The sequence below is a fragment of the Saccostrea cucullata genome, unplaced genomic scaffold, assembly GCF_032062105.1.
Source record: "Saccostrea cucullata isolate Sc308-1 unplaced genomic scaffold, CSIRO_AGI_Scuc_v1 ctg2904, whole genome shotgun sequence".
In the NCBI taxonomy this organism is placed as follows: Eukaryota; Metazoa; Mollusca; class Bivalvia; order Ostreida; family Ostreidae; genus Saccostrea; species Saccostrea cuccullata.
This window is the reverse complement of record NW_026921980.1, coordinates 58,480-81,142: the sequence shown is the minus strand read 5'-3', so window position 1 is coordinate 81,142 and position 22,663 is coordinate 58,480. Positions and strand designations below refer to the sequence as shown.

The window sequence follows — 22,663 nt, the reverse complement described above, 5'->3', positions numbered from 1 at the left end:
ATACCTATATAATGTGTGTTCACTTTGACCTTGTAGGGAGAGGGCTAAAATAGGCTTTGCCTGCCGCCCAATCCCACTCACTTTATGTGAATAAAATTTTGTATAAATAAAATATTTATAATTCAAGTTTATTCTATTTATGTTAAAATTTCAAGTAATAAATTAATAACTGTATATATTTCATTTTCAATGATTACATAATTAATTACAAGTATTTTAAATTATCAAAGTCTAAGTGTTTTGTTGTTATTAAAATGGAGAGTGAAGGCGGTTTCTTAAAATGCTTCGGTAGTACTACAACTGTGAGTGGGTTCGTGACAGTAAACATAAATGTTTAGGAATGAGAAATTCCTCAAATTGTCAAGTCTATATACACAACCATTCCCCTCGATAAATTGGAATCAAGGCTATTTGATGCCATTGACAGCTGCTTTTTCAATAAAAATGGAACTCAGTAAATTTACTTACTTGGTCATTGGTTATTTGCAACATTATTTTGTTAAAAAACATTCTCACTGTACACACAAGTACACTTGCTGTGGCCTGTAACTCGACATATAGATATATCAAAGATGTATTGTAAATACACAATGGAAATTTCAATTCTTAGGTCGATGCGATATATCCCGGTGAGCTTGAAAAAAAGACACGACAGAGTCTGACACACCTGTTTCATACTTGGATATTCTAGTTGAAAAAGGACGTTAATGGAATTTTAACAACAAAGCTCTATAATAAACGGGACTTTAACTTTACAATCGTCAACTTCCCTTACTTTTGCAGTAATATACCTTCATCTCCTGCATACGGAGTTTATATATCTCAGTTGATTTGATACGCAAGAGCAAGCTCTACGTATGAACAATTTCCACAACAAGATACATTATTGACAAGCATGTTGATAAAACTAGAATATCAGCAGTCTCGTGTAAAGTTATCATTTCGTAATTTCTATGGTCGATACAGTGACCTTGTCTCCAAATAAAATTTATCATTAATTCGAGTGCCGACTAACTTTATCATACTAATTATTAGTCTATTACTTATACATTGAATTGACGACCGATTTTTCTTTATTTCCCGATAATAATAAGGAACACACCTGATCCCACCTCTGATGGTTTAGAGGTCTGTGTTTGCTCTGCTCCTATTTTGTATTGTTTTATGAACTTCTGAGCTTGAATACTGTTCATTTTCTTAATATATTACATTCACAGTTATGTTTCTTTGCGGAGTTGTCAGAGTTATATTAATTTGCTCTAGTTAGTGTCGCACAACAAGTCTAAATCTGCAGTTCTTCATCGGCAACTCGTGAAGGCTCAAATTGAAAAGATCTCGAAGGTGTTAAACAATGAAACAAACAAAACGTAGTGATGTTAAAAAAATCAATTTTAGATTCACCTGTTTCAACATAAATGCATTTTAAGTCTTTCTAACTTTCTACTGTAAGGAAGTAATATTAATATTCGGGTGTGTTTTACATAACATCTATGCCTCAGGGCCATTTTGTACCTTTCAAGCAAATCTTTTAAAGGGTTTGTTATGTGCATTTTTATTCAGTTTTCCATACAGTATATGCTTCATTTGATTTTGTTGCATTAAATAACGTTCAAGTGTAAATATTTACATTCTGTAGAGAAATATATTGTAATGTAATATATTGAGATAGTGAACAGTATTCAAGCTCAAAAGTCCATAAAACAATACAAAATAGGAGCAGTGCAAACACAGACCTCTAAAACATCAGAGGTGAGATAAGGTGCAATGAAGGAATTAGCAATAAAAGAAATATAAGCAAGAGAACTATGTGCCATTTTAGGTCGTGGACTCTTCTGAATTTAATTACTGACGTATTTTTCTCCTTCACTGTACTTATTAATCTAAAAAATAGTAAATAGCGAACAATAATTGATTTCAAAATTAGATTACAGCTAAATAGCTAAATCTACTTATATTTGTCTTCGTGTAAAATGCACAAAGTGTAATAAAAACAATCTAAGCTTTTTGTAAATAAATTTTATGTGAAGGCTTACCTTTACATTTTGTACACTAGATTTAAAAACAAAACAAATGATAAAATCAACTAGATGAGAACTCGTTGCGAGCAACGAGTAGGTTTTCCGTTGAATTTCTCGATAAGATGAGATGTGATTTTGACTGAGATATTTGTTTAAAGAGAATGCCAAAAAGTTATCCTTCATTAAATTTAAAAGTTTCTGATTTTTGTCACGATATTCTGACCATCTTTTGTTCATTATGGCTTATAAAAATACTCCCTCTTTTCGAGACGTAAAGCATAAAAATATAGCATTTTGGCCCCTTGCGACCCCTTATTACGTAAGATATCACAAAAATTTTATAATATATTGTTGCAAATCGTTAAGATGAATACCTTTGCTTCTGTAATGTATCACAAATATTGATCATTAAAGATGTACATATGCAAGACCTTTGGCCTCTCTGAGTCCACACATGTAGGGGTCAGCCCTTTTTCTTGATATCAACTGAAAGGTCTTGTGATTTTGAAGTTTTTTTGTTAAACACTTATTCAGAGATTTCTATTCGTTGTTGAGATATGCTACATGGAAATATTTAGGGACCACCCCTACAAGTCCTTAATGGGGTCGTTTTACAAAAATTCAAAGGATGAATATTGTTTAGAACATTATTCTGAGCATCTTTTATTCAATATTGCTTATCAAAATATTCCTCCTTTTTGAGATAGAAATCGTCAAAGATTTGACATTCTGGCCCCTTGTGACCCCTAATTACGTAACATATGATCCGAATTTTTTCATATATTGTTGCAAATCGTTAAGATAAATACTTTTGCTTCAGTAATGTATCACAAAATATTGATCATTAGAGAGTTATAGATAAAAGACTTTTAGCCCCTCTGAGCCCCTAATTTGAGGGGTCAGCCCCTTTTTCTTCATACCAAATGAATGGTCTTGTGATTTTGAAGATTTTTTGTTAAACACTTATTCAGAGATTTCTATTCGTTGTTGAGATATGCTGAATGGAAATATTTAGGGGCCACCCCTTCAAGTCCTTAATAGGGCCATTTTACAAAAATTCAAAGTATGCATATTGTTTAGAATATTATTCTGACCATCTTTTGTTCAATATTGCTTATCAAAATGTTTTTTCATGATATGAAACGTCAAAGTTTCAGTATTCCGGCCCCTTATGGCCCCTAATTACGTAACATATGATCATAATTTTTCAATATATTGTTGCAGATTGCACTTTTGCTTCAGTAATTTATAACAAAAAATTGACAGTGAGAGAGTTATAGATGCTAGGCTCCTAATTTGAGGGGTCAGCCCTTTTTTCTTCATATCAAATGAAAGATCGTAAATTTCTTAACAACTTTTATTCTGTATGTTAAGGCAAATTGTTTATAGATAAGAAGATATAATCGAAAAGTTGTCAAATTGCGTGAGATATTTTTGAGCCATTTTTTAAACTCAGGCGAGCTTTGGTGCCTCTGGTGCAGCAGAGCTCTAGGCTCAAAATGGCACTTCTACAATCCTTTCTTTATCTACACTGAAAATCTCAACTGCATATCTCAAGTCATTTAGGAGGAGTTACCAGGACAAGCAGACCCACTGAAAATCAGAAAATCGTACATATCTCATGACCGGAAGTGACGTTCTCAATACAAAAAATTTCCGATAAGGTTCAGATAAATATGTATTAGATCTGAAAGTTTCGTGAAAATCCATTGAGCCGTTTGCGAGAACTCGCGTGCACAAAATCGGTAAGAATAATAATAAAAAAACTAGAGCAAAGCTCGTTGCAAAGCAACGAGTAGGTCTTCCGTCCTGTTTGACCGGAAGTAGCTTTAATTTTTAACAAAAATGAGGAATAACGCCCAAAAATGCTTTGAATCCTCTAAAACTATGTAAATGAATGCAAAAATAAGCCATTTTTGCTACTTCCGGTTTTACCGGAAGTAGCAACGACGCACTTAAAATTAATAATTATGCTCCCAGAGACATATGTTATTCAAAAACTTGTCAAGAACGGCAAAAATGTGCGATTTCCGACTACTTCCGGTTTGGCCGGAAGTGACGACGCCGGACGTATTTTGACGACTTCAATAGATTCAGCTTGACATTTTTAACAACTTTGCCTCTTTAACCTTTTAAAAATTCAAAATACTTTTTGAGATATAAAGAAAACAATTTCGGCCCCTCTAGGCCCTTTATTTTAGGGGCCAGTCCTTTTTTCGACATATCATTTGAAAGGTCTTTAAATTCTACACTTCTTTTGTTCTATATGTTTCTTAAAAATATTTCCAGGTAAAAAGATATTGTAGAAAAGTTGTTAAAAATTGTGAAATTCGCGATAGGACTATTTTCGGGCCATAGCGAGCGCCGACGTGCGGCACTTCCGATAAAAATGAAATACCTTATACATATCTATAGACTTTGGTCTATCATACCTGAAAGTTTCATGTTTCTATCTTGAGCCATTATTAAAAAAACTGCCGGACAAAATGACCCTCTAAAACTCACTAAATCGCAGAAAACTCCGAACCGGAAGTGACGTCATCAAATTAAAAAAAAATGCCTTAAGTTCATATAATTTGTCATCAATGCTGAAAGTTTCAAGAAATTCCATCGGCGCATTTACGAGAAATCGCCTGCACAAAATCGGTAAGAATAATAAGAAAAGTTGAAAAGAAACAACAGAATAATAAGAAGGTCTTCAGTTGAAATGGAAGACCTTAACTAGAGCAAAGCTCGTTGCAAAAGCAACGAGAAGGTCTTCCGTCCTGTTTGACCGGAAGTAATGCTTAATTAAAAAAGAAAAGAGTAATGACGTCTAGTATAAGTTAAATAACCGAAACAAATGTTGATTATTGCAAAAATAATTCATTTTTGGCTACTTCCAGTTCGACCGGAAGTGACGCCGACGGACGGAAAATTAAGTTTTACGCGTCCCGTGACAGATATTACCCCCAAACAATTTCAATTACGGCAAAAATATGCATTTTCTGACTACTTCCGGTTTGCCCGGAAGTAACGTAATTTCAACTTTCAACAATTCAGGCTTCATTTCCGGCTGACTTCAAAGCCGAAACACCAGAAAAAACTCAAATTAAACCATTTTTTTTCTATTTCTTTTGATTCAAGAGAGAAAGTTGAATTTTTCGTCAACTTCCGGTACAAACCGGAAGTACTTCCAATTGATGCTTTTTGTTGACGATTGTGAATGTAAACATAAGTTCTATTTGCCTTTATTCAAGACGGTTTAATTTTTCAAAAAAATCTTGAAATTAAATATCACTTCCTGTGTCGACCAGAAGTGACGGGTGCCAAATTAAAAGACGTAATACATAACTCAAAGAGATGTTTTATCATTCCTGAAAATATCGTGATTCAGTCTTGAGTGGTTTACCAGAAGATGCGTGGACAAAATGACAATTTTAAAAATGGAAATCGGACAAAAAATGCGACCGGAAGTGATTTTTTAAAAAATGAAAAAAAAAGGTCTGGAGATATTACAACAGTGCATCATTCCTGAAAAAATCATTGAAATCGGTTCAGTAGTTTTCAAGAAATCTCGTGTACTATGAAAAGGGAAAAATAATAATAATAGGAAACATAAGAAAAACAGTAAGGTCTTCCGAAGGAAGTCGGAAGACCTTAATAATAATAGGGAAAAAGAAACCGAACGAAAACAATAAGGTCTTCCGTTGGAAACGGAAGACCTTAATCAAAAGAAATAGGATATATCTATTAAAGATTCCTGAATGTTTGTAGATAATTCAAAATGCGATTATAATTAGATGGTGGATTGTTTCTGCAAACTCTAGAATCAGATGTAGCACAATGAATGTTTTTTTTCTGTAAATCATGTTTTATTCACGAGAACTTAATTTTTGCGTAATAACGCGAATCTATCTGCTCTCAAAAAAATTATTCTCGCGTACAATTGTATGATGAAGGATTATATACAATAGAAACCAATTTTTGCGAAAAAAATCTCTCACTAGCAAAAAAAAAAAAAAAAAAAAAAGCTTAAAAGCGACATTGAGGTGTCACGAAATTATATTAACCCACAGTATTTGTTAAAAATTCTAAATATTCGCTCCGGGGATTTTTGACTCCTTTAATGATATATTTTACTGTTTATGAATAGTAATATCAGCAGAAATGACCAGGTAGGTTGCTAGTAATTTCACAAATATAATTAAGCGTTAACATTACAAATGAATTGGCGAAATACCAATTTTTATAAAGGTCTCGAGCTCATTTTTTCTTTTTATTTTACATTCAAGAGATCAATAAATCCATATTCAACTAATGAATTATAGAAGGCAACATTTTGCAATTAAAAAAAGAAACATGTAAATCATTATCGGTATGTTTTCTTCTTTTCCTCTTGAACGCCAATAGAGATTACGTGGTGCAAAAATATATTTCTTACGTAATTTATCCCAATTTTTCGAATTTTAGAACACCTATGTTGTCATTTTTGTCAGGAAATGACACTTTAAATCTGTTTTATACCTTACAAACGTAAAGAACTTTATCATCTTGATTACATTAGTGACTGTCCTAGCGGCGTCCTAGTAGAGAAGCAATCTGTACACATATTACCTGCAAAATTACACCAGAAAGCATGCCCATTGTCGGGCAAATTGCCAATACCGTAGATTGATAAAAACAGTATATAGAACAGTTGTAGTAAGACTACCTTTTACCTGCAAAATTTAATGTTTATTCTGCAAACTCTTTTTCTTATGTACGGACAAGTCAGAATTTTCAAAAAGATAATTCTGTTAATTCACGTTTTACATACTAGTATTCGTTAACCCTTCTAAAACCATTGTCAAAGATGCTTTATTATTTGAGTCTCTATTCACCTGTTTAAGGATTTCAACTTAAGTTATATGTTACCAAAAATATGGCGAATGTAGATTTTTTTTACCCTAAACCTAATGAAAATGGGTTTTAGACTTACTTTTTGCATTTTTATTTTGCTTTTAGATACAAATAAATTGTTACTTTTAAATCATATTTTTTATTAATTTAAGTATTTTGTATTTTTTTTACTTTGAAACAGTTTATTCATTTCTTTAATATGTGCCTTAAATTTCATTTTAGTTTTATAACCGTAAAGATTTCGGGGGAGGGACATCATGAAGTAAAAACATGCCCCGTTCATAGAACTAATTGGCTGAATTGGCTGATTTAAGTTTGTAGCATTTAACTGTAAACATAATTTTGTTCGGCCTTAAAAAAAGGTAGATATGTATTGGCCGTTTTCGAACTGTTTTTAGGGCCTCGGTTCTGGAACGTTTTTAAATTTGGTTTTGGGAATCCTTATCTTTATGTTAAAACTATAAAGTTCCAAAATTGTTTTTCCTTTACAACATGTCACATGTATGAAAACTGCATGCATGAAATGAGAATGGAAATAATCTTTTTAAGCTAATAGATTTACCCAAACTATTTTATGTCTTGCTTCGATTCCCATGCTTTTTTACCATTTCTGAGACCAGTGATATATGATGTAGCACAAACCATTTTACTCTGTCAGGAGATTAACCCTTAGGTCAGACATGGGTCTTATCTTGTCTAATGGTGTTTAATGTGATAAATTATCAGTTGTCAATAGGATTACTTGATAATGCGGTCGATATCCAATAAATAGTTCTGATATACCGGGTATATATACAACTGTATATAGTTTCGACTTGATGACCTCATGCTCCGCAGAAAGTAATATTGGAACATGAAATATGAAGAGATAACGAACAGTATTCGAGATCAAGAAACCATAAACCAATACATAATAGGAGTGGAGCAAACACGGACCTCCAAAACATCAGAAGTGGGATCAGGTTCCATGGAAGAGTGAGCATCCCCCGCCGACCAGTCACATCCGCCGTGTGCTCCTTGTCATAATCGGGAAATAACGGAAAAGTTGCTTTAACATTTACATTGTAGAGAAGCATTTATAGTTTTGCTTAAACATATGCAATTTAAACTGTAGAAATTAGATAAAAAATACTTTTATGAGCAAACTTTAGTGTGACAATTTCACAAAGATGCATTTAACAAACATTTGTATGCAGGTGATGAATAATATGGTCTTAAGGCAATTTACAATCTACAAACCACGCCCGACCATTCTCTTATCTCTTCCTTGTAGTAAGGAAGTTCAAAATAAAGAAGACGTATGTATATTTGATTTTGAAACTTATGGTTTACTTTTAGAGTAGTCACTTTAAATATCGCTATGAAGAAAAGATAAAAGACAGCAAAATAAATATGTGCATATCTAAGTTTTTATGCACATTTACATGTGTTTCTGATACTGAAAATTATCTTTATCTCTGCAAACTAACATTATTATTTTTGAGGTTAACATTCAAATCCATTTCAAAAGGACAAATATCATCACTTCTTTTTATGTCAAAATTTCAATATTTCTATATTAAGAAAATATGCAATACAAAACATGAAATTAATTACATATTTACTTTAAAGAAAATCAATTTTTGGTGTGATAACGGTATTGAATATAACCATATTGAATATGCATATCTAATATCACTATAAATAGTCATTTTTATACATGTAAAATGTGCAAAACTAACAATCTGATATACATTTAGGTGACTATTCTGTGGAAAATGGATATAGATAACAGAACTAGTACCCAGGCTTTTCAATATCTACAATACAATTTAGAGCTTACAAAAAGTTTGAAAAACGTCATTTAGCACTTTTACTTTAGAGTTATGCATTTTCTAGCCCTAGTGTTTCTCAATAAAGAGTTGTTGGAAGTATTTTTTCAACTAATTATCTTATCAAATTTAATTTTCTTTTTAAAGGCACAATCTTTTCATGTTTGCAGGAGTCTCTACGTGTATATTTTTTTTTAGATTTAGTATATAAATATTTCTATAATTGGAAATTATTCTATGTTTACGGTCGTACGGTCAACATATTAATCTTCGTATAGGTTAGTGGTATGATAAAGAATCAAGCGACCTCTTCACCTTATAGAACATGTAATTGACATCTTTATGATCTGATGTTTCTCAATCTTAAAATAAAACTGAGTTAAACATTAAATTAGTACTTAAGATTTATATTTTTAGATAGCTAGTTATTTATTTCATTTCGAGATTTTTAATATTTTCTTAATATCTAAAGGGTTTCATGTTGTACAAATCTCAAATTCACAAAATGCGTCAGCCTTATAAAATTAAGCAATTTGAAATATGTTCAATATCAGAATATTGTATACCGGTATGTGAGTCTTTAATAATGCATTTAAGTATTTAAAGATCCTGTAAAATTGATATCTGTTTTGTCCATGTTGATATAAGCTTTATGTGACAATTCTTGATCAATAAAATTCAATTATAAAATGCATGAGTAATTCATTCTAATCATTTATTGCTTTAAATCTATTCGTTAAACCTTACCTCAAATCTTAAAATTCTCATTCGTCTTTTATAAAGGAAAATCAAACACTTCACAGCTTTATTTTTTTATTATTATTGCAGATTCATAGAAACATTTTATGATTTTGCAAATAGTTTTGTATCCAGACAAAATGTGCATCTGTGCACTTGTTAAGGAAAACTACAGATTATTAAATCAATAAAAACAGATAAGAGAGGTCGATAAGGGATTCCTAACGTTTTCAAATAGTGTGTACTATCAAGAATTTGATGATAACATCTGAACATTCAATGATTGTTCAAATTCTAGAATCGCGCCAAGTAATTTTGTTGTTGTTAAATGGAATATTTATATCACGCAAAAAACAAAATAATCATTAGACAGTCTGATGAAAACATTAAATTATTTTCTTCAAATCACTTAAAAGTCATTAGCGCATTTTTAAATTTTATTTTGTGTAAAAGGTACAAGTAATTTTAGAGAAATTTTCATTCTCCTTCTTCTCAGGGAATGAACGCCAATAGATCAAAACATATGCCCAAACACGAAATGTAGCAAAATTCAACTTCAATTCAACTTCAACCATAAAATAAAATTCCAAAGAACGACTCTTGTGCTGCGAAATTTTTACGCCATGAAAATATACGTTTTCATAGTTCCGTAAATAACTTAACTATGTTTTACCTATATTATATTATAAATACCGTCAACTCAATTGACAGACCCTTCCTAATATTCTGTTAAAAAGTATTAAATGGCAATTCTATGTATGATCACTATTTATCATGTCTAGAGAGATAAGAGAGCACAGGTGGTTCAACGACAAAGGGGAACACGGAATAACAGTATATTCTTTCTAAATAACCTATATCAATTTCTTTTAATAAATCTGTCATTTCAGAGAATTATAGCGATGACCCTTTACACCCCTTGCAGTTTATGAACATAAAAATATTTAGTTAGGAGTCAAAAGTCAAGTCAAGCCAAATACTTCAATGTAATAAACCCTTTTGATAATCTGTTCACCAAACTCTTCACTTCACTAAAATATTGCTTGACATCTTTAATCGTATTGAATGTAAATATTGAAATATGATAAAAGAAGAAATTATAAATGTTCCTATTAAAGTAAGTGTTCATGCTTTCCTCGCCAGTTTGAGAATTGACGATAGATTTTATTGGTGAGTTCACCTTAACAGGTGATAAAAATGCAGGTATGTGAGGTTTTACCGCTGTGATCGATTTAACGGGAGTTTTACAACAAGGAAACTTAAACAATCATGCCCGTTTGTATTCAGACTCAGCTCAAGAGAAAACAGTTTTGATAAAATTAGCCGAATTCGGTGAATTAATCTTATCCCGCTAAAAGATATCGATTCTTACGGTGACAGTCCCTTGATGTAGAACTGCAAGTGATAAAAGACAACTAGAACTACAACGGATTTACAGAGAATTTTTTTTTTTGCAAACAGAGGAATAATTAACTAGGATTATTTTATATTAATTTCTGAGGATTTATTTCAGTTTAAAAGTGTTTACCAAGAAAAATATTACATTATGAAGGTGTTGTTTGCTTTTTTGCTTATCAGTGGTTTAAATGGTGTTGTTACACAAGGTACGTAGTTCTTTTCCTCAAAGGAGAAAAAAATTAAGTGGTCTTTATCTCCGTTTTCTATTAAATGGACGGAGAAATGATAAACAAAAGTAATAAAACCTTCCACAAAGAGTATTGCGTGAATTTTCTTGCATAACAAAATATATAATTTCACATATTGTCATAGTACATATGTCTTAAGTCTTAAATGTGCCATATCATTGAATAAAGGTCAAACGCGCCCCTTTTAGTAATTTTTAAACAAATGTCTTTGGTAGGCAAAACACACCTTGTAAAAAAAAGTATATTTTCACGACATATTGATTGATTGTATACTGTTTAACGTCCCTCTCCACAATATTTTACTGATATGGAGACGTCACCATTGCCGGTGAAGGGCTGCAAATTTAGGCCTATGCTCGGCACTTACGGCCTTTGAGCAGGGAGGGATCTTTATCGTGCCACATCTGCTGTGACACGGGGCCTCGGTTTATACGGTCTCATCCGAAGGACCGCCCCATTTACTCGCCTTTTACGACAAGCAAGTGGTTCTGAGGACCTATTCTACCCGGATCCCCACGGGACTTTTCACGACATATCTTCCTTCCGGTTAAACGTGATTTTCTTTGTACCAAACTTTCAATTTTAAGATGTTCCTAAAATGTATATATTTTTTAACTAGAAAACCACTGTCAGTCCATTCCGTTGCCACCGGAAATTTCCTTCGATGAAACTTCTTCACCAGGTAATTTGATTTTATTTACCTGAAAGTGATACAAGTAATTGTTCTGGCTTTTGCATGATTTTTTTTTCTTTTTCATTCAAGGTTCTATCCTATTCATTGGAGATCAGACAAATTCTACAACACAGAAATGGAACTTAAGTGATACCAATCCACAGGTTTCAATGGAATTTAAAAACCAGACGTACTCTGTATTACTGCAACAAAGCAGAGATCTGGATGTAAATGTAAGAAAGATGTATTTCAATTTATGGTGTTAAAGTTATGTCATATTTGCTAATGTTTTCTATAATATAACACTTTTAAAGCAATGCATAACTTTATCTACATGAAAACAATGTTCTCACATCATCAGTGACATAGGGAAGGGTTAAAGGGTTGACTATAGTAGTCAGCTTGCCTTGCTATAAAAATTGATCGAACGCAGAACATGCTCTTGAATATCGAAAAAGTTTTGAGACGAGAACAACATATACAGGTACTAGATGAATAAGTCAAGTTGGCGATGAAAAGTAACTTGTATAATTATATAGATTGTCATTCAATTTATTTGTTATAGTTTGCTCGTCTATAGTCAATCAAACATCCAAATTTGAAACAGTTGTGGCAAACCATTTGATGTTTTTTTTTCAAATTAACCGGGATAAATTGAGTTAACATACGGGATTTGTTAGACAAGTTCGCGGGCATGTTCTATAGTGAGCGCGATATTTCTATGAATGTTGTAAAACTGTGCAAATAAAAACCACGTATCTTTTCCAATATTAATAACGGTATTCCGATATTATAAATATGCAAATAAAATTTTTGTCTCTTCCGACGATCCTATACAAATACACAGCTACATTATTTAGCTAAAACAGACAAGACAGTTGTAGCGCAGAAAGAGACGGAGTAATTGAGGGGCAAAATGAAAACTAACTATCCTTCAGCAAGTACAATTCATCATTAAGTCAAATGTTGACTGATGTTTTTTATACTTATTGTTAAGCAATTGTATGCACACTGAATTGTCAATGGAATTTTCCGTTTTTCCCGATCATGACAACAAGCACACGGAGGTAATTGTGGCCGATCGGCAGGGGACGCTCATTCTTCCATGGCATCTGATCCCAAATCTGATGTTTGGAAATCACTGATTTGTATTGTTTAATGGACGTTTGAACTTGAATACTGTTCGTTACTCATATGTCATTCAAATGTGTTAAAAACATTCAATGTATTTACATCCACTGAATATTTTTTTCTTTGTTTCTTTTGCAACACTATGCAACCCACGTGTGTAGATTTCTCGAACAATGGCTGTTCTATCAGTTATGCACCCAATGACATATTCATCTTAAATACAATATTTAAGCAATTTAAACTTACTCAGAATGATTTTTAATACAGATGTAAATATAAACAATAAAGTGCTTTCTTTTGTTTTTAGTATGGGAATCACCGTCGCAGCTATTGCAGAAGAAAATTGCATAACCCGATTATGTGGTTTATTTTTTTTCCTGCAATAGCTGCGACATTAAAACCGTACTACAACCAAAGAAAGCATTTTACTATTTGAGTAAAATCTATATCTGGCATTCAAGATTATGAACGTTTCGGGTTTCATAAGTATTGATATTAATATAATTTTTTTTAAAAATGCTGCTACCAATTGTAACGTGTAATATTTACGTCGACCTGGTACCTATGAGGGATGTTACAATAACTAGGTTCGAAAGTATCTAGTTTTGAAAAAGAAAAGAAGTATTTAAAAACAGTTAATACATATGTTTATTATAGCACCAAAGCATGAAAGACAATAAATAAATTTCAATAAATATTTAAAATGTTTCTTTAATAGTAAGTATACGGACGAACTTTCACGGAGCTCAGTGTTACTGGGAGTTCGGTGCTACTCGGTTTCCGGTGCTACAAGCCAATAAGGTTGCCGGTGCTACTAGGTGTTCTGTTCTACTTTGTTGTTTCCGGAGCTTCAAGATGTTTGGTGCTATCTGCTGCTACTACTATGAATAACTATACAGGCACAATCAGGGACTCTGATACTGTAATCAGAACTCTATCTGAAATCCAAAATTTCTACTTCTTAATAAAAGTCCACCCCCATCCTATGCTAGCATGTCATGCTTAGATAGGAGAATTCTTGTGCTAAAACTCCATTGATAATTATAACCTATGCAACTTAAAATAGTCAAACAAACTAATCTGTGCTCGGTACAACTCGGTGCAACCAAGTGCACGGTGCTACCCAGTACTCGGTATCGGTGCCAATGAAGCTAAATCTAATCAAATGGAATTGGTTATTCTAAATTCAAAATTGCAAGCTTACACAGTCAATATTATAATACTAAAATGCATTCTAATAATTTAAGAAACAAACTTTGGTTCAAAATCTCGCACCAAGTATATTCAATATTCTCAAATATCATCTAAAGAATTTACATTTTGCTATAATTTCTAAATAGAATAAGAAGTTTCAAAACTAATTTCTAACCCATATAAAATTTTAATTTACCTTATTCTTGCCTGGCACCGACTGACACCGACTCTTGATGTCCATCTCTTATTTTTCTGGAGAAGATCTGACAAGACCCCTTGAAGTTTTCTGCTTTTACTGTAAACGTATTACATTTGGCTGTGTGTTCTTTTTAGAAGCTTTAGCGGATCGCAGCAACCGCTAAATCAAGTACATTTGTATGCAGCTAAATGTCTTGCACGTAAACACATAGATAAGAATATGAAAAATGTGCCAAATCAAATTTACGCTAACTTATTCAAAAATCAATTTCCGCCCATTATCGTACACGCTAGATATAATACATTTATAGTATATCGTGATGCAGTGCTGCAGTGACTACGTCATCTGTAAAATGTAAATTTCTAAAGACAGTACTTTTCTCAATAAACTAGGATAAACAACCTATTAATAATAATCCAAACAATCTATTTTATCAATCTATGATATTTCAATTGTTTTAGTTAACTATTTCTAGAGTTAAATATCCAGAAACTATTCGTCTGCTAACAATTCGGATATATTTAGTGGCAATAATGTAGCCCTCTCCCCCTTTTTAATGGGGGGGGGGGGATATCAGATAAAAAAAAAATCGGAGAGGGCTACATTATTGCAGCTACCAATAAGCTAAACCATATCAAACGATTGTGTACTACAATAAAACTATGAAATGAAATGCTTGAAAAAGGGGCATTCTTTTACTTGCGTTCCTAAAGACAATCGTATTTGTATTTCAAACAAAGGAATCTGCAATGTCCATGCTCACAATAAGAAACATTTGATTTATCGTATAATTTTATAGTTTTGTAAAGCGATTTGTGGACAATTGGCTACTTCTTACATGCATAAAAGGCTTTTGTTGACCATTTAAAGTTTGCAATATAGTATAAATTTTGTGTAAGTTGACCTAAATCAGTGTCTGTGATGAAATGAAATTTATGGAGATGACAAACAGTATTCGAGCTCAAAAATCCATCAAACAATACCAAATAGGAGCAGAGGAAACACAGACCTCCAAAACATCAGAGGTGGGATCAGGTGCCATGGAGGAGTGAGCATCCCCTGCTGACCGGTCAGGGCAAAGGAAATTCAAACTTTTTCATGAATCCATTATACTTATTTAATTTATTTGACCATATTGAGATACATTAATTGATATAATTAAAAAGTTAAGATAACGGAAACGATCGAAATATAGTTTCAAAATAAAACTCAATCGCCGCGGATACAAACCATGCCAATTTTATTTTTAAAAAGTAAAATGTTTCCATTGACAGAAAAATCTTTAAAAGGGTTTCAAACATTGTAATTTTTTCAACATTAGCATTGCAGGAAACACAATAGATTGCGAGAGTTGAAGAAAAGTATTGTACCGCTAAAGATGGTATATATCCAAAATTATGAGGAAGGTTAATTCTTTAAAAATTATAAGAAAGAGTAAAATGAAGAATTGGGATCTTTAAATATTTTTTAGGTAAATGCTTTCAATGAACAGATATAAAGACGGCTTAAATAGGCACAAAACAATTTGGGAATCGTCCAAATGTGTAAGCCAGGAGTATATTCAAGTCCTACCAAATATTGCTGATAAACAATCACTTTGAAATATATTTTGTTGACTCACAATATCGCATTATAACAATGTTAGTTTAATTTGTGCGAAAAATCATGTGGGTTTGAAAAGTGTGTGAAGCAATTTACCCATACCTCAACATTATTAAAGTCCCCAATTCCTGATATAATAGATAACTTTTTTTCAAGAGAAAAACCTCATTTATTTACTTAACTTTTCAGTAATTTACAAAATTATTTTGTTAAAAATATATCAAGATACAAGTACTAAAGTACACCAAACTTAACATTAAAAAGTTGAGATAGTTTCTTTTTGAAAGTATTTAGAATTAAAGAACAGTCTTCCAACAATCTGTTTAAGATCCCATGGAAATTAAATGCGCTATAGTTTCAGCTTTTTGGTAAGGGTACGAAATATACGTGCATATTATAGCATTAAAATTCAAGTGTTATAATCTTAATTTGTAGCCCTGTTCTCTTGCTGAGTATCAATTTATACAAAGAGTGTCGTGTACAGGACCCGATGGCTCACCAGTAAGAATGCACATTAGTTCAATTTTATAACTTCATTTTCATGGCAAGGAATCTTTCTAAGAATTATGATTACATCTTTTTCATGAATCCAAATCTGTAAATAGAAAGACGGAGATCTAACGTTCAAAGTCAATCCAGTAAACGAATACTCCCCAAGTGCAGTCAATCGTGAACCAGTTCATATAAATGAGGTTTGTTCATTTGAAATTAAATATTCGGGTACTTTAAAAACTTATGTGCACATTTGTTTTTATACAATTTTCAAGAAATTTGTTATTTTTAGGGAGATCATCTTTCCCAAATATTTATAAGGCGTATGTTTGATTCGTTTGAAGATAGAGATTGTCCGAAGGAAAACCCTGTCATAAGCATTTCAAAGGCTGCTGGGGAGGTAAGATTAATTAATTGATTTTGTTTAACGCAGATTCGGCAAAATGAAAAGTTATGTTTAGGTTTGAGAGAAATTTTTGGGGTTTCTCCCCTGGGGCCTCCAATATCCCCTTCTGATATTTTTAAAGGTCCTTGTTTGTTCTGCTTCAGATTTGTAGTTTCCATTAACTTTTGAGCTGGAAAACTATTCGTTATCTCCATATTTTTTAGTAGCAGTGACGTTGCGATCTAAAATTTATGTTGGACTGACTCATAGATAAAAGTAATACATCAATGCAAAAATATTACTTTTTTGACTTTGTATAGGCATAAAAAAATCTAGCTATTTGTAGGAGTATGACAAAATCTTTTTCTTGTTTTATTTATATAAAGCATGGGCAGATACAGGATTTGTGATTAGGGGGGCGTGGATAACCTCGTTCAGGCAAGGGGCCTGGGGTCGCATTAAGCACCCCTGTGGTTCCAGGGCGAAGCCTTTGTGGGGACCCAGGGGGCGAAGCCCTCGGAAGCTTTTGGTTTTCGTGTATGTTAAGAGTAAAACCAGGCACAATAATAGTGGTGTTGGTTAGGTATGTACCAAAGTATGACATAATTAATGCTAGTCATATCATACTTTGAATGAAGGGGGTTCCAGGGGGCGAATCCCCTCGGAAGCTCCTGGGTTTTCGTGTATATCAAGAGTATAACTAGGAACAAATACTCAGTATCGTGGTATTGTACCAAAGTATGGCATTATTAATATCATTCATATCATACTATGACAATTTTAGGGGTGTGTGCACCCCCCACGCCCCCCTCCCTTAAATCCGCCATTGTAAAGTGGTTTAATAAATACATACAAACAACCACTTGATCAAGACCCAAGACCGTAAACTAAGAGCACACATATGTAGAAATTTCAAATCTATATAATTTATTTCAAAGACTTTTGATAATGAAACAAAATTCCACATATGTGTGAATTTGTATATTTCACAAATCTGCAGATTTAATATCTGTAAAATGTAAAATTATGATAATAAACCATATAGTCTGACATATCTGTTTCATATTTAGACACTTTACTTGAAAAAGACGTTAATACTAAACTAACAACCAAGCACTATGATAAACGTGATGATTTTAACTTTTCTATTGTCAACTTCCCTTACTTATGCAGTTGATTCGATACGCAAGAATATGCTTTACGTATGAACAGTTTCAAAGACGAGGCAAATTATTGACAAACAAGTTGATGAAACAAGAATATCAGCAGTCTCGTTTAAAGTCATCATTTCGTACGTTCTGTGGTCGATACAATGACCTGGTCAGCAAATACAATTTAGCATTGAGTCAAATGCTGACTAATTCATACTAATTGTTAGTCCATTATTTTATAATTATTTGATGACGGATTTTTCCATTATTTCCCGATCATGACAAGGAGCACACGGCGGGTGTAACCGATCGGCAGGGAATGCTCATTCCACAAAGGCACCTTATTCCACCTCTGATGTTTTGGGGGTCCGTGTTTGCTCCTAATCTACATTGTTTCATGGACTTTTGATCTTGAATACTGTTCGTTTAGTCCATTTATTTCCTTAAAATAATGCTTGCAAAATATATATACAATATATATATATATATATATATATATATATATATATATATATATATATATATATATATATATATATATATATATATATATATATATATATCCCTTCCTTTACCAAATTTAGGGAGCAAAGAAAATTTTGTTATTGGTTCTGTATTTCAAATATAATCAATATATCCATATACATTACTATAGGAAATAGAATAAATGAAGTGATAAACTGTGGTAAAAAATGTCGATATCTCAGAAATGAAAATTTCAAAAAAGTATTTCGACTGCATAAAATTTGAGGGAAAAGAATGAGATTATTGAAAAATTATCTTTTTTAGAATGATGCCAGAGATTATTTCACGGTTAACAATGCTACAGGTTTTTTATATCAAACAAAGAACTTTGATTACGAAGAGACCAAATTCCAGTGTGGTCTGGGACAAACAGGAGGAATATTAAATATAACTGCAAAGGTAAGACACAAAACTAAAAAGGAAAAAAAGCATCAAACTGTTGAAATTTGATATGTATGATAACATAATATAAAGAAGATGGGGAACAAGGCTGGCAGAATGCCTATAGCGTCAGATATTAAGAAATCAAATATAGATTAACATCAAATTATTGATATTTTTGAAATTATGAGAAAAAAAAAACTTTTCTGAGAGGGAAAAAAAAATCTCGTAAAAAAATTTTTCTTTCATAAAATTATTAGATGGTATTCGTGTGATTCGAACCCTAAGCAATAAAAATCCGAAGTATTAATAGCAAACTGCTTTGAGACTGACGCGTTAACCACTATGCTACACTACTTATGGTGATTTTGGGCATTTAAATCATGTTTGTGATATGACCCGCGACTTAATGGACTTAAAGTATTTCTCGGAAAGATGCGAATGTTGCGTCATAAAAGTGTACTTTAAAGGTATAGTGGGTCTTCTATATATATATATATAAATCTCCTGTAATGAATGTCAATACACTTTTGGCAAATTCGATGATTTTTCAGCTACCATAAAGAAAAATGCTTACTGGCGTTTTTCAATCGTTGGGACATTATTTACACACTGAATTGTCAGAAACTTTTCCTTTTTTGAAGATCATGGAGTACTAAAACATCAGATGTTGGATCTGGTGCCTTGAAGCAGTAAGCATCCCATGTCGACTGGTCACACCCTCGTACGTTTCTTGTCATGTCGACTAGGCAAACGAAAAAAAATCCGTAGACAATTCATTGTGTTAATAATGGCCTAACAGTAAACATTTATTGAAAGTTTCAGCTTATTTAATACGAAAATAAATTTCTAAGAGAAATGCGTTGTTCACGATTTTACAGACTCCTCTTAGATATTCTAAAAAAAAATCATCATAGAGCATCACGAGTAACACAAAAATACCAAAGATGAATGATTTACATTCACTTTATAAAAATTCTAAGGTCCCTTCTCTGTTGTTTTAAAAAAAAATTTCAACAAGAACCTTAAGTTGATTTCAAGAACACCTAACATTGCGAAAATAATTGAAAATCAGGAAAAGTTTTCATTTTTGAAAATGTTCATTTAAAAAAAAAAATGCTATACCTATATAATAGATTCCTTAACTATATAAAACTCATATCTATATCAGCTTCCAGTTATTGTTCTACCACACCTTTCTTTTTATTCTTTACTGATGTATTAACAGCATTGAAGAAGAAACTTCAGGATTACTCTACAACCACATTTACGTAAAATGAAACGAAAGAGATGAGGATACTTGTTCAGTAGTAGGCCCCATTCCCAATGCTAAAAAGTGTGTGTTTCCCAATTTCATCAAAGAAAATTCCCCAAAGAGAATCGATTTGAACAAATATGGTTTTGTTTGTGCTGTTAAAAACATCTAATAGGCATGCATGCTCCAAAAACCGATTGACTGAATGTAAAATAAGTCAATACATTTGTAAATACCTTGCAAATGAAAAACAAACCCTTTTATTTGAATTTATTCACAAAAAAAAATTAAATAAATATATTTTTTCCCAATTTCAAAAAAATGTCGCTATTTTTCCCAAATGGAAAGGCCCAGGCCCTTGATTTCAAGACCTCAAAAAACCCTGCTTGTACTTAAAATTTTTAACTAAGATTTTAGAAATATGCATGTTATTTTTTTCAGGACGGTCCACATACCGTGACTACAATCCTGACTGTTAATTTTGTTGACGTGGATGACACTCCTCCTGTGTTTGTCAGATATGGCTGCTCTACAACATGTTATTCTTGTGCAGTTCCAGATTTGTCTGTTACCATCAATTATTTTGATCAGGTATTCGTGGAACCTACAAGAAAAGAACACATATTTTTTTAAAGATTAATAATTTAAAAATTTTAATGTTAAGATAGTGTCACTTTTTCAAGTACAACTTACAAAGAAAGATATCTTGATATTTTGTAGGGAATCGTAAAAACTGAACCTAGCAGCATAAAAGCTGTGGATCCCGACAGCCAAACAAATATTACGTACAGTTTAGACGGTAAAATGTTAACTATACAGGTTTTTTTAAAATTCATAAAACATGTATTAAATCTGTTCAAGATGTGACAGTATTTTAAATGTTATTGATGATTCTGTTCACAATTTGTATTGTTTATTGAGATCTCCATAATGATCACTGCTCTTTATCGTCAAATTTCATGATCAGATACAAATATATAGTTTTATATAGAAAAAAAATGTCTGCTTATTTTTACCTGAAATTTTAAATTTGCAGTTTACCCTGAAAAATACAAAGACAATATTGAGTTTGAAAATGGTAGTTTCATTCTCAATCAGTCGTTTGCAAACTTCTCCAACTTCGGTGAATCTTCAGACTTCAGTGTGGTGGTAGTTCTGCAGGTTTGTTCTTTTTAATTTTTGGTTCTGTGGCGTTTCTTTTGGTATTGGCTAATTTAGATTACAAATAGTTAAATAGTTGGGCTGGAACCTAGTTAAGATAAAAGCTTATTTACCATTTGCAGTATTTGCAACTCATTTCATAACGCATGCGTTTCAGGCTATGGGAGATAATGGACAGAAATCAGACAATTTCACTTTAACCGTAAATGTGACGGTACCCCCACCCACGACTCCCGAACAAACGACAGAACCCCAAACCACTCAACCAACCACCACAGAGGAAGTGACGTCACAACCGACGTCATCACCTACTACCATCTCACCTTCAACACCAACCACTAGAACGCCTTCCACAGCTCGACCCACGACAACCCCCGCCCCCACAACCCCAGCACCCATAGAAAAAGCCAACCCAGACAAAAGTACCGACAATAAGGTGCTGATAATCGTCCTGCCTATTGTGGCAGCTCTGATTCTTATTATTTTGATCGTGGTCATTATTAAGATGAGGAAGTCACAGCCGCAACAGAAATACAACCTCGGGGAGAAGAATGTGAACGGGGATACTGGCCACGACGAGACGTCTACTGAGATGGACAACCATGCCTTCAAAGACGAAAAGGAGGGCGTCTGATGCAGGGTGTCTTAAAATGGCAGAAAGATCTAACATGTCTAACATTACATTGTCATTATATGTTGTCATTTTGTTACTCAAGAGTCTCATTTTACAATATTATGTATAATTTTGTTCAAGGTGCTTTTTAAGACTATTTGATTACTACATAAACTTAGAAATCCAAGTATATATTAATATTGCAATACAATTAACATATCAGTGTAATGTGTATAGCGTTTTCAAAGTGACGAAAATGCTGAATGTTGATAATATTTAATAACTTTTGTTTTAAAAGCTAACAAACTTGTGGGAATTTTCACATAGCTACATCAGTATGTGTAGAGATTTAGTTTGCTATCATGTGAAAGCGGGCCACTAGCTGTGTTGCTTTTTCTCATTTTGTGTGCGGTGAAGGTTTGATCATAGAATGGTGAAGCGTAAAAGCAAAAGAAACATGGAGGATTTTTTTTACAATGTATTTTTATATAGTGTTCTAGTGCAATACATGTGTGTACAAGATCTTCTCTTTTCATGAAAACACTCAAGTTCACCGTGCCATACTTCAGTGTCGATATTCTTGGATTGATAAGTGTACATAATAAATATATATTTCATAAATCACTTTTTTTCACTTCTATGATCTACTGCTTTTCTTAATTTTTTACTTTCAAACGCAGGCCTTGAGTTCTGAGAACTCTACAATTAGTATGCATGTGTCAGCGAAGCTACAAATCACTTTCAAAGTAAGAGTTAATGGAGGATTAACTCCTTCTTCCTCCGATTTCCCTGTGGTTGCTGTGGTGG

The 22,663-nt window shown here is 32.6% G+C and overlaps 1 protein-coding gene across 1 annotated transcript; it reads left to right on the top strand.

The window, feature by feature from the left end:
- Positions 1–10,640: 10,640 nt before the first annotated feature.
- LOC134261010 (uncharacterized) lies at positions 10,641–22,028 on the top strand. Its single transcript, XM_062743505.1, has 11 exons — positions 10,641–11,052; positions 11,714–11,776; positions 11,858–12,000; positions 16,329–16,394; positions 16,499–16,585; positions 16,678–16,785; positions 18,711–18,845; positions 20,524–20,673; positions 20,803–20,881; positions 21,119–21,243; positions 21,401–22,028. The coding sequence occupies exons 1-11, from the start codon at positions 10,995–10,997 to the stop codon at positions 21,875–21,877; spliced, it is 1,491 nt and encodes a 496-aa protein (XP_062599489.1). The 5' UTR covers positions 10,641–10,994; the 3' UTR covers positions 21,878–22,028.
- Positions 22,029–22,663: the final 635 nt, after the last annotated feature.